Source organism: Hypomesus nipponensis, chromosome 3 (assembly GCF_054491055.1).
Source record: "Hypomesus nipponensis isolate SF chromosome 3, ASM5449105v1, whole genome shotgun sequence".
Taxonomy (NCBI): Eukaryota; Metazoa; Chordata; class Actinopteri; order Osmeriformes; family Osmeridae; genus Hypomesus; species Hypomesus nipponensis.
Window position 1 is genome coordinate 13,861,451 of NC_140363.1, and position 18,301 is coordinate 13,879,751.

General features: G+C 41.2%; 1 protein-coding gene and 2 long non-coding RNA genes across 4 annotated transcripts; all 3 read right to left on the reverse strand.

The window, feature by feature from the left end:
• Window positions 1–3,983: 3,983 nt before the first annotated feature.
• On the reverse strand, window positions 3,984–4,586 carry LOC146299894 (uncharacterized). The gene is made up of 2 exons (XR_014731746.1): window positions 4,453–4,586; window positions 3,984–4,323 (listed from the first exon to the last, which is right to left on the reverse strand). It is a non-coding gene; the product is annotated as an uncharacterized LOC146299894 (long non-coding RNA).
• A 36-nt stretch (window positions 4,587–4,622) lies between these two features.
• LOC146299895 (uncharacterized) lies at window positions 4,623–5,561 on the reverse strand. Of its 2 annotated transcripts, none has more exons than XR_014731743.1 (3): window positions 5,541–5,561; window positions 4,872–4,973; window positions 4,623–4,762 (listed from the first exon to the last, which is right to left on the reverse strand). It is a non-coding gene; the product is annotated as an uncharacterized LOC146299895 (long non-coding RNA). The 2 variants fall into 2 exon arrangements; XR_014731745.1 differs by lacking the exon at window positions 5,541–5,561 and adding an exon at window positions 5,390–5,534.
• Window positions 5,562–5,741: 180 nt separating this feature from the next.
• Window positions 5,742–16,454, reverse strand: LOC146299896 (cystein proteinase inhibitor protein salarin-like). Its single transcript, XM_084677461.1, has 23 exons — window positions 16,436–16,454; window positions 14,396–14,520; window positions 14,010–14,152; window positions 12,139–12,226; window positions 11,840–11,982; window positions 11,681–11,740; window positions 11,524–11,544; window positions 11,208–11,295; window positions 10,908–11,050; window positions 10,749–10,808; window positions 10,592–10,612; window positions 10,276–10,363; window positions 9,976–10,118; window positions 9,817–9,876; window positions 9,660–9,680; window positions 9,344–9,431; window positions 9,044–9,186; window positions 7,192–7,251; window positions 6,941–7,000; window positions 6,783–6,803; window positions 6,479–6,566; window positions 6,180–6,322; window positions 5,742–6,025 (listed from the first exon to the last, which is right to left on the reverse strand). Exons 2-23 carry the CDS (start codon window positions 14,517–14,519, stop codon window positions 6,005–6,007), a joined length of 1,827 nt encoding a protein of 608 aa, XP_084533587.1. The 5' UTR covers window position 14,520; window positions 16,436–16,454; the 3' UTR covers window positions 5,742–6,004.
• Between the last annotated feature and the right edge of the window lie 1,847 nt (window positions 16,455–18,301).

Consider the following 18,301-nt stretch of genomic DNA (forward strand, 5'->3'; position numbering starts at 1 on the left):
AGAGGAAGTGAAACAGAGCGAGAGAGAGAAGATGAAGTCTGAAGGACGTGGAGAGGGGGAGACACAGGAAGGTGAGAGCAGGTCAAAGTGAGGCCAGCTCCTGTGGGGGAGAGATGTCAGCTGCTATAAAACATGAAGACAACATGGGGAAGAGTCTGTGAGCCCTGCTGCCTGGAGACTCTCTCTCTCTTTCTCTCTCTCTTTCTCTCACTGCTTGTCTCCCTCTCTGTCTGTCTGCATCTCTCCCTCTCTCTCTCTTTGTCTCTGTCTCTTTGCATCTCTCCTCATATCTTTCTCTGTCGCTCTTTCCTTCACTGTCTCTCTTGCTGTCTCTCTCTCTCTCTGCATCCTTCCTTTTCTGTCTCACTGCATCTCTGTCTCACTGCATCTCTGTCTCACTGCATCTCTGTCTCACTGCATCTCTGTCTCACTGCATCTCTGTCTCACTGCATCTCTGTCTCACTGCATCTCTGTCTCCCTCTTTTCTTTTCTCCATCTTTTCACCTGCACCCTGAGCAAAACCATCACCCAATCCCGTTATCTCTTTAACTCTCCATTACAACCTCTCTAGCACTCCATCTCTCTTTCTCTGTATCTACCTCTGTATCTACCTCTTTATCTCTCTGCTTCTCCATCTCTGCATCTTTCCATCTCTCTACCTGCTGGCTGAACACCACTTGTCTCTGTCAGCATAGGTGTGTGCAAGTTACCCTGATAGGACTGGGAGGAGGAGTATAATGTTCTGGATCAAGGAACAGATTGTTCCTATCAATGTCTATTGAGGGTGTGCATTTGTTTGTATGTTTGAGTTTGTGTGTGAGCTTTTGTAGAGTGGAAGTCTAGTGGACGAGTGGCTTCTTCATTGTGAGTATGTGTGTGTGTGTGTGTGTGTGAGAGAGAGAGTGCTGTTGAGGGCTCCTGTCTGTCACCTCTGCACATGTTCCCCATTAGCGTGACAAACACAGACGGCATCTCATTTCCCCCCTCACAACAAGAAATGGAGGATGGCGAAGAGTGAGCGTGCCGATGAGGAAGCACATCTGTGGCTTCGGAGGAACAGCGGCTGCTCAAACCAAGATGGCTGACATGCCTGACTGACTGGAACCTCACTCCAAACAGAGGCCCGCAGCCAGACAGCATACCCTCCAGATTGCAAGACAACACCGTCGGTTAGCAAAACGCTGATGGCGCATCACTCATCGATGAGGATGCGAGACGGCGTTTTGAAGTGTCCAGCCATGCAGGAGCTTCTAGTGGACAGGGTCTCCTGATGTTCACCCGTGCTATGCTGGGAATGTGTGGGTGTGTGTATGTGTGTGTGTGTGGGTGTGTAGACGTGGGAGTCATGGTCGGTCACCAGTGACTTAGCTGAGGCCCTCCAGCTCTCCAGCCTATCCCTGTGTTGACCACAGGCAGCTCTCAAGCCGATGCCTCAAAGAGCAGCCTGTGTCAGACCATCGCTAAATATTGTTGAAAACATCTGACATGCATATCTGGGCTGGTCTTCTCGTGCCTATTGAAATTGGCTGTTTCGAAAACATTCCTTGCAAAAAAACTAACGCAAATCATCTGACATTGCAGTAGACAGTACCAAATCCAGAGTTTGATGAGTAAATAGAAGTTGACCTGGGTCTGTTCTCTCAGTCTATCAGTAAAGAATAGAACTAGATCTGCTGACAGTTTTGATGGTGAACATTATAAGAAGTCAGATGTTTCCCCCTAGTGGACAAATAAAGGAATTGTATATTTCCTAGTAAGTGTATGGTAGTTCAGCTCAAAACAACAAAGCTCAATTTTGACTCCTTGACAAAATTATAAATGCAGTATTTGCTGAATATACTATATGTGAGAAGGGCTGTTTTTGGCAGCAGGGCCTATATAACACAGAGTTTTCAGTTTAGATTTTCTACATTTTCTAAGAAAAGAGCCTTTAAGCTCCTGTTGCTTGTCCTCCATCCGAGAAACTAAATCAAATATTACAAATATTACCCTCTTATCCTCCCCTTTTTTTGAGGGATCAATGAGTTTGGTTAGCTTCTAACAACACCTCCTGATGTTGTTACGGGTGCCTCTCCACGCATAGGCTGTGAATCAGAAAGGCCAAATTAAATTTCCTAATTGGTTTCTGTGGGTAGACTAAAACAGATTTAAATTGATTACCGGTAATGGCCTTTTGTGAGACAACGTTGCCTTCCACTGTTCAAGGAGGATTCAACGAAACCAATTAATCTGTTTCACTTCATTGTGTCCTCTTTTTCTCCTGCTCTCGCTCTCTGTCTCCTTTACTCCTGTCTCATTTCATTAGTGGTTTGGTCCATGTTACTTTCTTTTATGCACTCTCTCTTTCTTTACTATATTTTCTAGCTTAAAGCTTGTACCTCCAAATGTTGTCCAAACTTCAGCAAATACATTAACATCAATTCATTTCAACATACACTTACAGATGCATATAGCGAGTGCAGAAGAAAATCAGGAAAGGAACTTGAAAGGGCACAGTTCTATCTAACAATATTACAGTGGCTAGAAATAAATAGTCAGTAGGTCTCTGATGGTAAACTAATCCACACATTAATAAATCAACATATTTGTCCCTCATAACTTACTGTTCAAATCATCTTAACCTTCGATTACACCAAACATTGAACCCTGCCTCACATAAATATTACATATGATACATAACCTTTATTTCTTATGTCATCCCCAAAAAATTAAGACTGATTTCAAAACATACATGTTTGATTGAATTCAATATTTGCCACCCGCATGCCCGGTCATGACTAAGTGGGTACTTGTTCTAGCCCCGGGTCTTTTGATCCAATTCCAATTATATATTTGTTCTCCAATTATGTACCGTAACTTATTTTTGAACTAAAAAAATATATATATATATATATATTTTGTAAAGAAAGTTTTGAAAAAACTGTTTTGAAAGGTTTTTATATTTTTCTTCAAAACTTTTCACATCTGGACCTGATAGCTGTCGTCAGAATATGTGAACTTCCTGTTACATGGCTGAAAATGTCTGACAAATGTTTGTCCTTGCTATGTATAACCTAAACTCTGTATGAGTCGAGACAACTATGATTGGCTGACATCTTCCCACAGTATGGCTGCCCCTCGTCCATTAATTGTATATAGCGGGACTAGTTTATCCCTAATTTCTTAGCGTGAGAAATTGTTGCTTTTATCCGGGGTCCTTTTAACCCTTGTGCTGCCTTCGGGTCACATGACCAAAAGGTTCATAACGAACCATCGTTGTGTTTACCCAATTTTACCCAATACCAAAGCAATTTTAAAAAAAATTATTTTAACCTTTGCAATGTGGGGGGTCTGAGACAGCTCAACGGTTAAAAGAAAATGCTTCACTTTGTTTTTGTATGCGGTAAAGTTGTCGCAAACGAAGGTGGGTCATAATGACTGATGGGTCAGAATGACCCGAGGAGAACACATGAGTATCTGTACTTCTACTTGAGTGAAGGATAGGTGTACTTTTGCCATCTCTGTGACTAAGAGACAACATCTGGTTCAGGTCTTGTGGTAAACCTTCGAAATGTTACATCTGTTTCCAAATGTAGCTAAGTAGACAAGAACGTCCACTTGAACCTTGTGTCTCTCCAGTGAGGGTATAATACCTCTGTAAAGCCCACAGCCTCTGAGGTACACAACCTTTTAACTATGAGTCAACAAGAACCATACACACTGAATGTGTGCAGAATGCTTAGGTGCAGGAGGGTCTATACTAAAACAAGCAACACCGCAAAATGATTTAATGAAAAGAAAACGATTGGACCTTTCCAAAGGAAGCAGTAACCAACTACCTGCAGATTGTATATTTTATTTCAGATGTATAAATACTTAACATTGTAGCACATAAATTAATATAATAACATATTTGTCCCTAATAATTTACTTTTCAGAGCATATTTACCTTCAGTTGCACATTGAACGTTGTCTCACGAAAATATTACAAATGACACATTACATTTGTTTCCTATTTCATATAATTTTATTTACAATGATTGCGATACGACACAAGTATATGTCCCTGCTTAGGTTGCTGCCCCCGCGACCCGACCCCCAGACAAGTGGTACATGACGACGACATTAATATGTTGGATTGAATTCAATATTTGACCCCTGCATGCCCGGTCATGAATAGGATATTGCTGCTGTGTCTCTGTAAAGGAGGTCTGTCTGGATACCAGGTCCTTAACAATGGTTTCCACAGTGTTCAGGACCCTGCTACCACGGTCTATCATCAGGGTTTGGCCTTCATCAGTTCTGGGGGAAATTCCGATGACCACAGCAGACTTCATAATGCAGCTTGAGGTGGAGGGTGAGACAGACAGAGATATGTGACATTTAAAAATAGAAGATGAGAGACATAATACAGTTTGAAACTGATCAATAGAGAAAGAGATGTAGAAAAAAGGAAACATTAAGTGACATTACCGACTGTAATGTTGGTTATTCTGAAGCATTTCTCTGACTGCCATCACCAGTTCTGACTGACTTGAGGTTTGATCATAATCATGTGGAAGGAAAGGTGATCACAGCAGTTTACCTGATCAACAAGGCTGCTAGTCACCTACCATGTCAGAGAACTGGTTGATGCCCGTGCTGAATGTGGACAGGCCTTTGTCATATAGAATGTTGTGCTCAGTCACCCTCTTCTTGCTCTTCAACCACACCTGCTTCCTCCTGGCCTCCTCCTCAGCACTGGCATAGGTTTTCCCTGTGGGTTCCCTGAGTCAGCTTTACTCTTAAAAGGTACAATCAGGTATATGCATGCAGATTATTCAAACGTGGGCATGAGAGTGACGTGTCAATAGCATTGGTTTGAAGTGCACCTAGTTGTTACTATAAAGTACCGAATTTTTGTTTCCACTCTTCAAACTCTCTGTCTACATCGTCAGTAGACTGAAGGTTAGGCAGATGTTCTGGACAAGTCTCTTTCTCCATGTTCAATCTGACTGGGAAATAAAAAGAGATTAAGTTATGGAGCATTACAAAAAAATCGGTAAAACTAAACCTATTAAATTACTGTCTCAAATACACTGTAATAAATGTGATTTAAAAGCCATTCATATTCTTTAGTATGCAGTAAATTATTGATTTACAAATGGTTTGTTGAAAGAACTGAGTTCTAAATAAGGATACTGCGTAAACAAACTACGCTAGAACCCCACCCATATCAGTCGGGCGAGAGAGGGCGAAACGATTCTGTGAACACTGAACAACTGAAATCCGTTCTTGTGACACGTAGAAACGTAGCTTTTATTTAAGTTAGACAAGTTTGGTGGATGAAAACGTCTTTGTAAATAGCAGTACCTATCCATTCTTAGCGCCTGTATTGTGTAATGGAAATATAATAATAGGGATAGTTTACCTTTTTTCTCGGAGGTCGTTCGCACCGTAAACAGATAGTCCACTCCGAAAAAACGCCTTACTCTTCGCCAAGTAATTAGTAACGGTATGTTGACGCAAAGGTTATTTAAATAGACTAGTATAATCTAACTCAAATCACATTTCCTGCTTACTGTTTTAGCCCCTCCTGTCTTAGTTCGTCATCATATTTCTGGTCAAGTCCCGTCCCCTTCTCTGAAGCCACGTGTCTATCCTGAAAACAACACCACAAATTAATTTAATGGGTGTTAAATAGAAAACTATGGACCTTTCCAAAGGGAGCACTAACAAACTGCAGAAAATAAATGTTATTCCAAATGTATAAATAATTCACATTGTTGCAGTCACAACAAGCCTTTATTTATAAGTTTATTAATTCCATTACAATGTATTTAACTTGTTGCTTGTTTATCATTAAAGTCCATGCTAGCCATATCACAGCTGAAAAGAAAGCAGTCATTGCTGTGAGAGCTTCTTAATGTAGCCTAAATACTACTGAGTGCACAGAGCTGAAATTGAATTGAAGTGTGTCATGCAATGTTCTGTCCTGTGGTCAAAGTCTGGCCTTCTTATTCAGCGCTTACAAAATGAGGTGAATTCAGCAGACCTCCCCAGGCAGCTGCAAAGAGAAAGACAGATATATACAAATGCAGAAAGTGAGAGCGAGATAAATCTTTGAGATTTGATTAATGCTGTACTATATAGGAAATTGGTCTTGTCAGGAAAGGTGACCACAGCAGTTTGTCTGGTCAACCAGGCTGCTTGTCACCTACCATGTCAGAGAACTGGTTCATGCCCGTGCTGTATGTGGACAGGCCTTTGTCATATAGGATGTTGTGCTCAGTCACCCTCTTCTTGCTCTTCAACCACAGCTGCTTCCTCCTGGCCTCCTCCTCTGCACTAGCATAGGTCTTCCCTGTGGGTTTAAGGGCCCTCTGAGTCAGCTTTACTCTTAAAAGGTACCATCAGGTATTTGTATTGAGATTATTCAAACATGGGCATGAGGGTGACAAGTGTCAACAGCATTAGTTTGAAGTGCACTTATTTGTTACTATTAAGAAAGTTTTAGTACCAAATTTTTGTTTCCATTCTTCAAACTCTTTGTCTAGTTTGTCCGTGGAGGGAAGTGTGGTTGTGTCTGTGTCCGGCTCAGATGTTTTCTATGAGCAAATACAGTTCTACAAGTCAAACTAGCACAGTACCAGTGGGTAACAGTTATATTTGTATGGAGAGAACAAAAGTTAACAGAGAAAGAAATAAAGAAAGACAGAGAGAAAGTGCAAGGGTTCATTTAATCACGTTTGTATCAGAAAAAGAAGATGGATTGATGGTTAGATAAATGACTGGATGAAAGTGTTATATAGGTAAGGCCATACCTTTCCAACAAGTATTGTGGGCTGTCAGGCAGAGAGAAAACCGAGAATGTTTTGTTAGACAAGGTTTTTTAGTTCTATAATATTTTGTTTGTTGTCTTGGTTCTTCTATTTTGTGTCACACACACTCTCACACACACTATTTAAATTGTAAACTGTACCTCCTCAAGCCGAGGTACTCCTTGAAAGGGGATGAGTGCCCTTGGGATCTCATGAATTACCTATAGAAAGTTGATAAAACAGACACTCAGCAACAATTACATATTTTTCGTTACTGACCACAGCAGATTGTCTGGTCAAACAGGCTGCTTGTCACCTACCATGTCAGAGCATGTCATGTCAGAACATGTCATTTTCTTCTATTTTGTGCCACACACACTCCCACACACAGAATTCAAATTGTAAACTGTACCTCATAAAGCTGAGGTACTGCTTGAAGGGGGATGAGTCCTTCTGGGATCTTAGGATTTGCCTAAAGACAAATTATTTGTTTGTAAACATTCGGGAATGTGGTTGCAGAAAACCGGGAAAGGATAGCATTTAAAACGGCAAAAGGACAACACGGATCATACAAATAGTTAGATTTAAAAATGCCAAAAAGGTTGAGGAGGACAGTCTTTAAGAGAGAAAGCGATTCCCCATTGATCTGTCACATCAGAATTTTGATTTGGATCAAGAAAGTCTTGAAATTTGAGTGAGAATGTCGCCCGGTAGACCACATAGTCGGGCGGCAGCCATGTCTTCACGTCATGTCACAAAGTTTATAATTTTACAGTTTTACAGTCAATTCTACATCTAAAAAGTCGAGCAAGGCAGCTTTCAAGAGATATGGGAGTTCTGCTTTTAGCCACCTGGTCTGATTATTTTTGTGATTTGTTTAAAACTGGCAATCTGAGTGAGACTGCGTCCGTGTTTTGACGATAGCATCAGTCAGACTCGGGTCGCTCACTGGCAGTGTGCACAATGTTGTATTTCACTCCATTCTACACCAGAAACGTCTGGGAGGACTGCCTATTGTAGATACGAGCCTGCTAGCCAGCATCTCGGATTTCTTTAACCAAACCTGTTTCATTCATCATTTGCCTGAGAAAGCAACCTTCGTTAGCCTGGCTAGTTTTTCCTGAGCCAGCCTAGTTTTGCCCGTTCACTCCATTCTATCCCAAAAACGTCAGGGAGGACTGCCTGTTGTAGATACGAGCCTGTTGAAGACAGCCAGCATCTTGGATTTCTTTAACCGAGCCTGTTTCATTCGTCATTTGCCTGAAAAAACGACCTTGGTTAGGTTAGCCAGGCTAGTTTTGCCTGATCACTTGGTCAGGCTATTTAAAGGTATCGGGGTCATGTGACTTTTGTGCATAGACAAGTGAAACGTAAATGTACTTGTCCAAAGGACAAGTGCCACAATAAGTTAATGTCAAGCACTGCAATCCAGTGGCCAGAGATACAGTGGCGTTGTTAGAGATGAAATTGTACTGGGGCACAGGCCCCTATTCATATCCCTTTTTTTCTTCCAAGTGTGTTGTGCACAAAACACTACTAGATTATAGAAACTCCCCTTGCTTAACCCACTATACAACAGTTCAGGGACGCAAGTTTGATATCAGCTTTGGCAGGGACATCTATAGTTAATGCAAGCGCAAAAACATTTTTTTTAGCTTCATGTAATATTGTTTTATGTTTTAGTAAAAATAAGATGATCGGTAAGGGCTATCATTTAGAAACTTTCTTTCGTTTTGTAATGTTTTCTTAGCCTTCCTCAATTCTGACTTGTGTGCCGAGTCCGACACCTGGAGTTCTGTGTGTGTGCTGCAGTGGCTATTTGGCAAGCTCAGAAGAGCATGCATAGGTTTGTGTTTTCGGTTAACTGCTTTGCTTTTACAAGTGCTGTTTGGGATACTGTGTTTATTTTTTCCGGGATTATCAACCTAAATTAATGCACTGACTAATAAAGTAAATTGTTAAAACTCAAACTTAAGATTTTACTGTGGCACAACAAATTTATACTGGGTCGGGGCCCCAGTAAAAAGAGTCTAACGACGCCGCTGCGGAGATATATGATGACCTGATTGACACTCCAACTGTAATAGACCCGGGAGAAGTTCATCTTTTGCAACCGACATGCGCAGTTGAGCCTGCTTGACAGTCGTGTGACGTAGGGTGATAATTGGTCAATAGAAAGTTGATAAAACAGACTGCAACAATTACATATTTTTCGTTACTGACCACAGCAGATTGTCTGGTCAAACAGGCTGCTTGTCACCTACCATGTCAGAGAACTGGTTCATGCCCTGGGTGTAGGTCTCCAGGCCTTTGTCAGATCGGATGTTGTGCTCAGTCACCATCTTCTTGGTCTTCAACCACAGCTGCTTCCTCCTGGCCTCCTCCTCTGCACTAGCATAGGTCTTCCCTGTGGGTTTAAGGGCCCTCTGAGTCAGCTTTACTCTTAAATGGGAACCATCAGGTATTTGTATTGAGATTATTCAAACATGGGCATGAGGGTGACATGATTCAATAGCACTGGTTTGAAGTGCAGCTATTTGTTACTATAAAGAAGGTTTTAGTACCAAATGTTTGTTTCCACTCTTCAAACTCTTTGTCTAGTTTGTCCGTGGAGGGAAGTGTGGTTGTGTCTGTGTCCGGCTCAGATATTTTCTATGAGCAAATACAGTTCTACAAGTCAAACTAGCACAGTACAAGTGGGTAACAGTTATATTTGTATGGAGAGAACAAAAGTAACAGAGAAAGAATTTGAAAACATTTAAGAACAAGAGAGAAAGAAAGTGCAAGTGGTTCATTTAATCACGTTTATATCAGAAAAAGAAGATGGATTGATGGTTAGATAAATGACTGGATGAAAGTGTTATATAGGTAAGGCCATACCTTTCCAACAAGTATTGTGGGCTGTCAGGCAGAGAGAAAACCGAGAATTTTTTGTAGACAAGGTTTTTTAGTTCTATAATATTTTGTTTGTTGTCTTGGTTCTTCTATTTTGTGCCACACACACACCCACACACACTATTTAAATTGTAAACTGTACCTCATCAAGCCGAGGTACTCCTTGAAAGGGGATGAGTCCCCGTGGGATCTCATGAATTTCCTATAGAAAGTTGATAAAACAGACACTCAGCAACAATTACATATTTTTTGTTACTGACCACAGCAGATTGTCTGGTCAAACAGGCTGCTTGTCACCTACCATGTCAGAGAACTGGTTCATGCCCTGGGTGTAGGTCTCCAGGCCTTTGTCAGATCGGATGTTGTGCTCAGTCACCATCTTCTTGGTCTTCAACCACAGCTGCTTCCTCCTGGCCTCCTCCTCTGCACTAGCATAGGTCTTCCCTGTGGGTTTAAGGGCCCTCTGAGTCAGCTTTACTCTTAAATGGGAACCATCAGGTATTTGTATTGAGATTATTCAAACATGGGCATGAGGGTGACATGATTCAATAGCACTGGTTTGAAGTGCAGCTATTTGTTACTATAAAGAAGGTTTTAGTACCAAATGTTTGTTTCCACTCTTCAAACTCTTTGTCTAGTTTGTCCGTGGAGGGAAGTGTGGTTGTGTCTGTGTCCGGCTCAGATATTTTCTATGAGCAAATACAGTTCTACAAGTCAAACTAGCACAGTACAAGTGGGTAACAGTTATATTTGTATGGAGAGAACAAAAGTAACAGAGAAAGAATTTGAAAACATTTAAGAACAAGAGAGAAAGAAAGTGCAAGGGGTTCATTTAATCACGTTTATATCAGAAAAAGAAGATGGATTGATGGTTAGATAAATGACTGGATGAAAGTGTTATATAGGTAAGGCCATACCTTTCCAACAAGTATTGTGGGCTGTCAGGCAGAGAGAAAACCGAGAATGTTTTGTAGACAAGGTTTTTTAGTTCTATAATATTTTGTTTGTTGTCTTGGTTCTTCTATTTTGTGCCACACACACTCCCACACACACTATTTAAATTGTAAACTGTACCTCATCAAGCCGAGGTACTCCTTGAAAGGGGATGAGTCCCCGTGGGATCTCATGAATTTCCTATAGAAAGTTGATAAAACAGACACTCAGCAACAATTACATATTTTTTGTTACTGACCACAGCAGATTGTCTGGTCAAACAGGCTGCTTGTCACCTACCATGTCAGAGAACTGGTTCATGCCCTGGGTGTAGGTCTCCAGGCCTTTGTCAGATCGGATGTTGTGCTCAGTCACCATCTTCTTGGTCTTCAACCACAGCTGCTTCCTCCTGGCCTCCTCCTCTGCACTAGCATAGGTCTTCCCTGTGGGTTTAAGGGCCCTCTGAGTCAGCTTTACTCTTAAATGGGAACCATCAGGTATTTGTATTGAGATTATTCAAACATGGGCATGAGGGTGACATGATTCAATAGCACTGGTTTGAAGTGCAGCTATTTGTTACTATAAAGAAGGTTTTAGTACCAAATGTTTGTTTCCACTCTTCAAACTCTTTGTCTAGTTTGTCCGTGGAGGGAAGTGTGGTTGTGTCTGTGTCCGGCTCAGATATTTTCTATGAGCAAATACAGTTCTACAAGTCAAACTAGCACAGTACAAGTGGGTAACAGTTATATTTGTATGGAGAGAACAAAAGTAACAGAGAAAGAATTTGAAAACATTTAAGAACAAGAGAGAAAGAAAGTGCAAGGGGTTCATTTAATCACGTTTATATCAGAAAAAGAAGATGGATTGATGGTTAGATAAATGACTGGATGAAAGTGTTATATAGGTAAGGCCATACCTTTCCAACAAGTATTGTGGGCTGTCAGGCAGAGAGAAAACCGAGAATGTTTTGTAGACAAGGTTTTTTAGTTCTATAATATTTTGTTTGTTGTCTTGGTTCTTCTATTTTGTGCCACACACACTCCCACACACACTATTTAAATTGTAAACTGTACCTCATCAAGCCGAGGTACTCCTTGAAAGGGGATGAGTCCCCGTGGGATCTCATGAATTTCCTATAGAAAGTTGATGAAACAGACACTCAGCAACAATTACATATTTTTTGTTACTGACCACAGCAGATTGTCTGGTCAAACAGGCTGCTTGTCACCTACCATGTCAGAGAACTGGTTCATGCCCTGGGTGTAGGTCTCCAGGCCTTTGTCAGATCGGATGTTGTGCTCAGTCACCATCTTCTTGGTCTTCAACCACAGCTGCTTCCTCCTGGCCTCCTCCTCTGCACTAGCATAGGTCTTCCCTGTGGGTTTAAGGGCCCTCTGAGTCAGCTTTACTCTTAAAAGGTACCATCAGGTATTTGTATTGAGATTATTCAAACATGCGCCTGAGGGTGACAAGTGTCAACAGCATTAGTTTGAAGTGCACTTATTTGTTACTATAAAGAAGGTTTTAGTACCAAATTTTTGTTTCCACTCTTCAAACTCTCTGTCTAGTTTGTCCGTGGAGGGAAGTGTGGTTGTGTCTGTGTCCGGCTCAGATGTTTTCTATGAGCAAATACAGTTCTACAAGTCAAACTAGCACAGTACCAGTGGGTAACAGTTACATTTGTATGGAGAGAACAACAGTTACAGAAAAAATAAAATAATTAAGAACAAGAGAGAAAGAAAGTGCAAGGGGTTCATTTAATCACGTTTATATCAGAAAAAGAAGATGGATTGATGGATAGATGGATGGCAGGATGAAAGTGTTATATAAGTAAGGCCATACCTTTCCAACAAGTATTGTGGGCTGTCAGGCAGAGAGAACCTAGAATGTTTTGTTAGACAAGGTTTTTTAGTTCTATAATATTTTGGTTTGTTGTGGGTGTTCTTCTGTTTTGTGCCACACACTCCCACACACACTATTTAAACTGTAAACTGTACCTCATCAAGCCGAGGTACTGCTTGAAGGGGGTTGAGGCCCTTTGGGATCTTAGGACTTTCCTATTCACCTTATTCTTGAAGTCACGATGGGAGCAGCCATCCGCGTATTCTCATTTCCGGTTTACTTTCCGCTTTATAACGTGCTAAAAGAGAATGTCTTAAACAGGCTCTGGTACTAATTTAAGGCTAATAGAGATGCCCAGTGTCAACTGTGCAGTTCGTGGCTGCCATAACAGCTGGAAAAAACAGAATCAGACCCTGTATTGTCATTGTTTTGACCATAGAAAGAAGAGGTCCGAGTGTTGTGGGCCGACATTACTTTGCACCGATTTCCAGTGTTGTAATGTAACGAAGAAATACTTTGTTACTGTACTTAAGTCGTTTTTTGGGATATCTGTACTTTACTTTAGTATCTGTACTTTATTTTTTGCCCATAACACGCTAGCATTCAGAATGCTGATTGGTTTGTGAAGGACTGACTACACTAGAGATCCCGTTTGATCGCATCTGAAGCAGAACCAGAATGTCAGAGCATAAGCAACATTAGCAACAACATTAGCAAGCCCAAACTCTTTCTAGCATGTGTATTGACAGGGAGAGCCTAACTGTCAGCTGTGTTGTCGATACCTTGAGAGAAAAGTGGAAGTAACCAGAGCTTGCCGTCAAGCAGTAACTCTTGTCGTACGATGTGTATGACGTCAATGACATTTTCAAAGGCTTTTTAGAACGGAAAGGCGACTTTTAAAAAATCCAACACCCAGCGGTGTGTATTTTTTTTGCCTCCCCTTTCGAATTCAGAATTCAAAATGCTCTGACATTTTGGTTCTGCTTCGGATACCATCAAGCGGTAGTATTGGTTGTAGTCAGTCCTTTACTAACCAATCAGCATTCGTTAGCAGAATGCTAGCATGTTATGGGCAACAACGACTTACCCATTCAACTTTTGACCTGTAATACATGTTGAACATGCAAGAACTACAATCAAATCTGAGATTTATCAACGACAATCATGCGAAAGAGACAAATTTAGCCGTTTAGCTCCATAGACTCCCATTCATTTTGCACTTGACCGCGATCACTCCAAGTGGAACTCTGGTGGAACTGCAACAAAATTCGGTACAATGGAGCTTAATAGGGAGTGGGCAGGCTCTCCTTAAACAGGCTCTGATACAAATTTAATACAACTCCAATACAAAGGAAGTGCGAAAAGATGAAAAAAAAAGTGGGCGGGGCGGAATAAGGTGAATAGAAAGTTGATAAAACAGTCAACAAAGCAACAATGACATATTTTTCACTACTGTCCAGTGTCCACTCAGCAACAATATGGAAACAGGAAACAGTTCAACCAAACAGTTACATCTTTGTTTGGACTTTAAACATTGGGCAACTGAAGGTCTTTCCTTACCAAATCAGAGAAGAAGTTGAGGCCCATTGTGTAGGATTCCAGTCCATTCTCAGCTCGCTTGTTGTGTTCCTCAATCATCTTCTTGTTGACCAACCAGATAGACTTCCGTCTGGACTCCTCCTCTGCTGATGCATACTTCTTCCCTGTAAAGAGCACAGCTGGTCTGAATGAACATCTAAGACTTTCAAATATGGTTTCTGCCTCACAGGTATTACTGGAAGGTAAATTGATGACATGGTTCCTGAATTTCATTGCTGATATAATTGCATCATTTTCAGATTTTGAAATTTTAAGTTCACGTGAAAGAATAGTACACATCAGTTTTTTTTAGTTTTTTTTTTTACTGTAAATGTTTTATTGAATGAGGAGTATTGAGAGTATCTCACCAAACTGAGTCTTCCAGGCCTCAAACCCTTTGTCTACATCCGCCCCACCATCCTTGGCTACTGGTTTGGAGACAACGAATGCCACAGAGACAACCAGGACCACCAGGAGCACCACAGACTGCATCCTGGAGAGACAGAGACACTTCACACCAAGCCTGCCTACTCATCACCTATCGACTATCTCTGCAGATATGTCCTCTTTTCGAGACCTAAAAAATGCTTCCGGCAGGGATTCCAAAATTGGCCGGGATTCTGCCTCGTTGGATATTTGTGTTTCTCTGGGTCTTTCACTAATTATTATCACTTACTAATTATTATGCCCTTACAAGTTTTGGAAAGGGTATCTATCTCCTAGGGTGACCAGACGTCCTCTTTTACCCGGACATGTCCTTTTGAGACCTAAAAAATGCTTCCGGCAGGGATTCCAAAATCAGCCGGGATTTTGCCTCGTTGGATGGGTCTTTCACAAACTAGTTATTACGCCCTTACGAGTTTTGTAAAGGGTATTAAGTTCCACTTTTTTGAGCGAGCTCTGACTAGAGTAAACTGTCATTGGTCGACCGCCTTCTCAGTGTTGCCAGTGTTGCCAACACTGAGCACCTTGCCGCCTTTGTTATTATTATTGCTTTAAAGGTCACATGACATGAAAACTGAACTTTAGGAGGTTATTTAACATTAAAAAGAGTTACCCTAGCCTGCCTTTGGTCCCCCAAGGGCTACAAATTTCGATAGGTGTAAACCAAGCCCTGGGTATTCTTCTCCGCCTTAGAGAGTATGAAAGCTCAAATGCTCGGTTTGAAACTCTCGGTGGTAAGTTACCTTCCCTCTCTCTGCTTTGCCCGCCCAGATAATCTGGGCCGCCCATGAGAAACTGAGCTATGACCGTGCAAGTGTTTTTCCTCAAAAGACATTGCTTGCAAACGAACGAAGCATTACATTGGCTCAGTTTGGATGTACAAAGGAAAACAAAAGTATCTTTACAGTTCCTTCATCCGAGCCTCTGAAGTGTCTTAATTTTATTTTCTCTGGAAATGTGCCAACACAACTTCTCAAAGTTTTGTATGTTTGCGCCAAACATTTCAGCCACGACTTTTTCCTCAACTTGAGCTAATACAAAGCTGGCCTTGCTGAAATAAAATTCTGGAACAGTACTAACTCTCCTTGGTCCAGCTACAAGTGGCTCGTAGTGGCTGTAATTATGCACCAAGGCTGAATTTCGGGAAAGAGACTTCAGATACAGTATTAGGGGACCACTAAGCCTATATAAAGCATCCAAAAACAGCGTATCATGTGACCTTTAAAGGGGCGATTAATTGCTAAACCAATTTTACCTTGTCATAGATGAATAACGACAGTTCGGTGGGTAAAATGAACATACAGTTTATATCAAAGTCCATTGACAACTCTTTCCTATGCAAATCTCAAAAAGAAAAAATTGGCTGTAAAACACTAGCTTTTCAACAAAGCCACCGGTGTGATGTAGGACGGGGGACCGCCCTTTTTTGCTCTGGTCTGTATCTTTGTCACGCCCCAAAATTTACATTGCAACCGCAAGCTGGACAGTATGATGTTGTGCTAACAGTTATTAGCAATGCTAACGCGTCCTGTAGCATAGGTAGAATGCTAAATACGTTTCTACACACATCAAATGACTCTAGCTAGACTAGCTGTAGTCGGCATTAGAAGGGAAGCTTCCGAAAAAATAGTCAGAAAACGAACAGCAGTCTGGCTTATTGCTAACGCCTGTCTAAATAATCTATTTGAAAGAACTGGAGAAAGGCAGGTGCTTGATACAGGATACGTTAGCATTGCTAGTAACTGTTACCAGTAACACAGACTGTAGTAGGCATGTAAACTAGTTAAGCTTGCTAACGCAGGAGCATAGGTAGAATGTGTGATAATTTAGCCTAGTTTATTGGCAATGGGGCTAGCCTAAGGTTGTTTCATGTTCCTGACTGTGTTTCATTCAAATAAATAACACGTGTCATGTAAATCTACAATTAACGATGCATGTGTAATAATGTAAAAAAAGTTTCGTGCCTTTTATGAACTCCCCCAAATCTCTGTTTATATTTTTAGTTGGTTCCACTACTGGGTTCAGTCAGAGCCTGTTTAAGGAGAGCCTTGCCAATCCCTATTAAACCCCATTGTACCGAATTTGGCTGCAGTTCCACCAGAGTTCCACTGGGGGTGATCGCGACGGAGTGCATGTTGAATGGGAGTCTATGGAGCTAAACGGCTAAATTTGTCTCTTTCGCCTGATTGTCGTAGAAAAATCTCCGATTTGATTGTAGTTTGTGCATGTTCAACATGGATTATAGGTCGAAAATTGAATGAACGAGTACTTATGTCCTTTTGATTTCTTACATGGTGAGTCGTTGTTGCCCATAACACGCTAGCATTCTGCTACTGAATGCTGATTGGTTAGTAAAGGACTGATACGACCAGAGCTCCCGCTTGATGGCATCCGAAGCGGAATCAGAATGTCGGAGCATTAGCAACATTAGCAACAACATTAGCAAGCCAAAACTCTTTCAAGCATGTGTATTGACAGGGAGAGCCTAACCTGTCAGCTGTGTTGTCGATGCCCTGAGAGAAAAAAGTAAGTGACCAGAGCTTGCCGTCAAGTAGTAGCTCTGGTCGTACGATGTGTATGACATCAATGACATTTTCAGAAGCTTTTTAGAACAGAAAGGCGACTTTCAAAAAATCTAAAACCCGGCAGTGTGTATTTTTTTGGCCTCCCCTTTCAAACTCAGAATTCAAATTACTGGACAAAAAATTATATCCTGAGAAAAGTGGATTTTGAGGGTTACCGCTCCATAGACCTCCATTCATTCTGCACTCGCTCGTTAGCGCCCTCACATGGAATTTCAACCAGTTCAGAACCCGGAAGTTTCCCGAGAGTGGCAGTTCTCTCTATATTAGACATTCTCAGTGAATGTCTAATGCTCTGGTTCAGTGTTGTTGCTAATGGGGTGATAATTGGTGTGACACAACTCAAGACTTCCTCTTACCTAGAAATCTGTGAAAGGGGTAAGCTGGGTTCTTTAATTCTCCGTTAATTAGATAAATTGGTGTTGTGTATTTTTCAAAGTTTTCCATCACGTTTATTTTTTTTTGTGATATAAGATTGTTGTCTATCATCTCCGCTATTTGCACCCTGTTGAATATGCAAATTAACGGCGTTAAATACGTGTGAGTTATAAATGTTTGTCAAGCCACTACGTGGGTGCTAACTGGCTAATTCATTGTTGTAGATAACAGCATTGCTACCCTTGTGTGTAATCGCCCATTACTGCTGTGTTGCAGGTGCAATAAAGTGGTGACAGATTAACGTCCAAAACTCCGCTGAATGTACTTTTGACCTCTCAGAGACATTTTATTTATAATTATTGTAGGGGGCTGGTTAGAGTCCGTTACACATGTTTGTCCAGATCTTTGTCAGGTTATTTTTCAGCAAGATATCTAGCACTAGCTAACTGAAGGCGAGTTGAATCACGATATGGTTTGGTGGTTAAGCCCTAACCCTAACGTTCTACCCACTCAAGTCAATCCAGTTTGCTTCTACAACAGTGGAAACAAGTAATGTTATCATTTCAAATGATGTGTAGTCAATCTGTTAAAGTGTTGTGTAGACATAATAGATTTATTTGGGCGTTTATATTTCAAGTATGCACCTTTGGTGTTTCAGTGAGTGCTGCTGTTGGCCGTGTTGCGTTTTTGCTCCCCAGCTTCACTCGTTGAAAACCAACCAATCAGCGCGCAGCTTATCTAAATATTAATGAGCATACCATAAAACGAGAAAAAACAGGGTTTTTTTCCGGGAACGTTTCAGAGGATCTATCAGGGGGCATAGAAGAGCACCCGGGCCATTTTCAACCCAACCAATGTTACATACCCTAT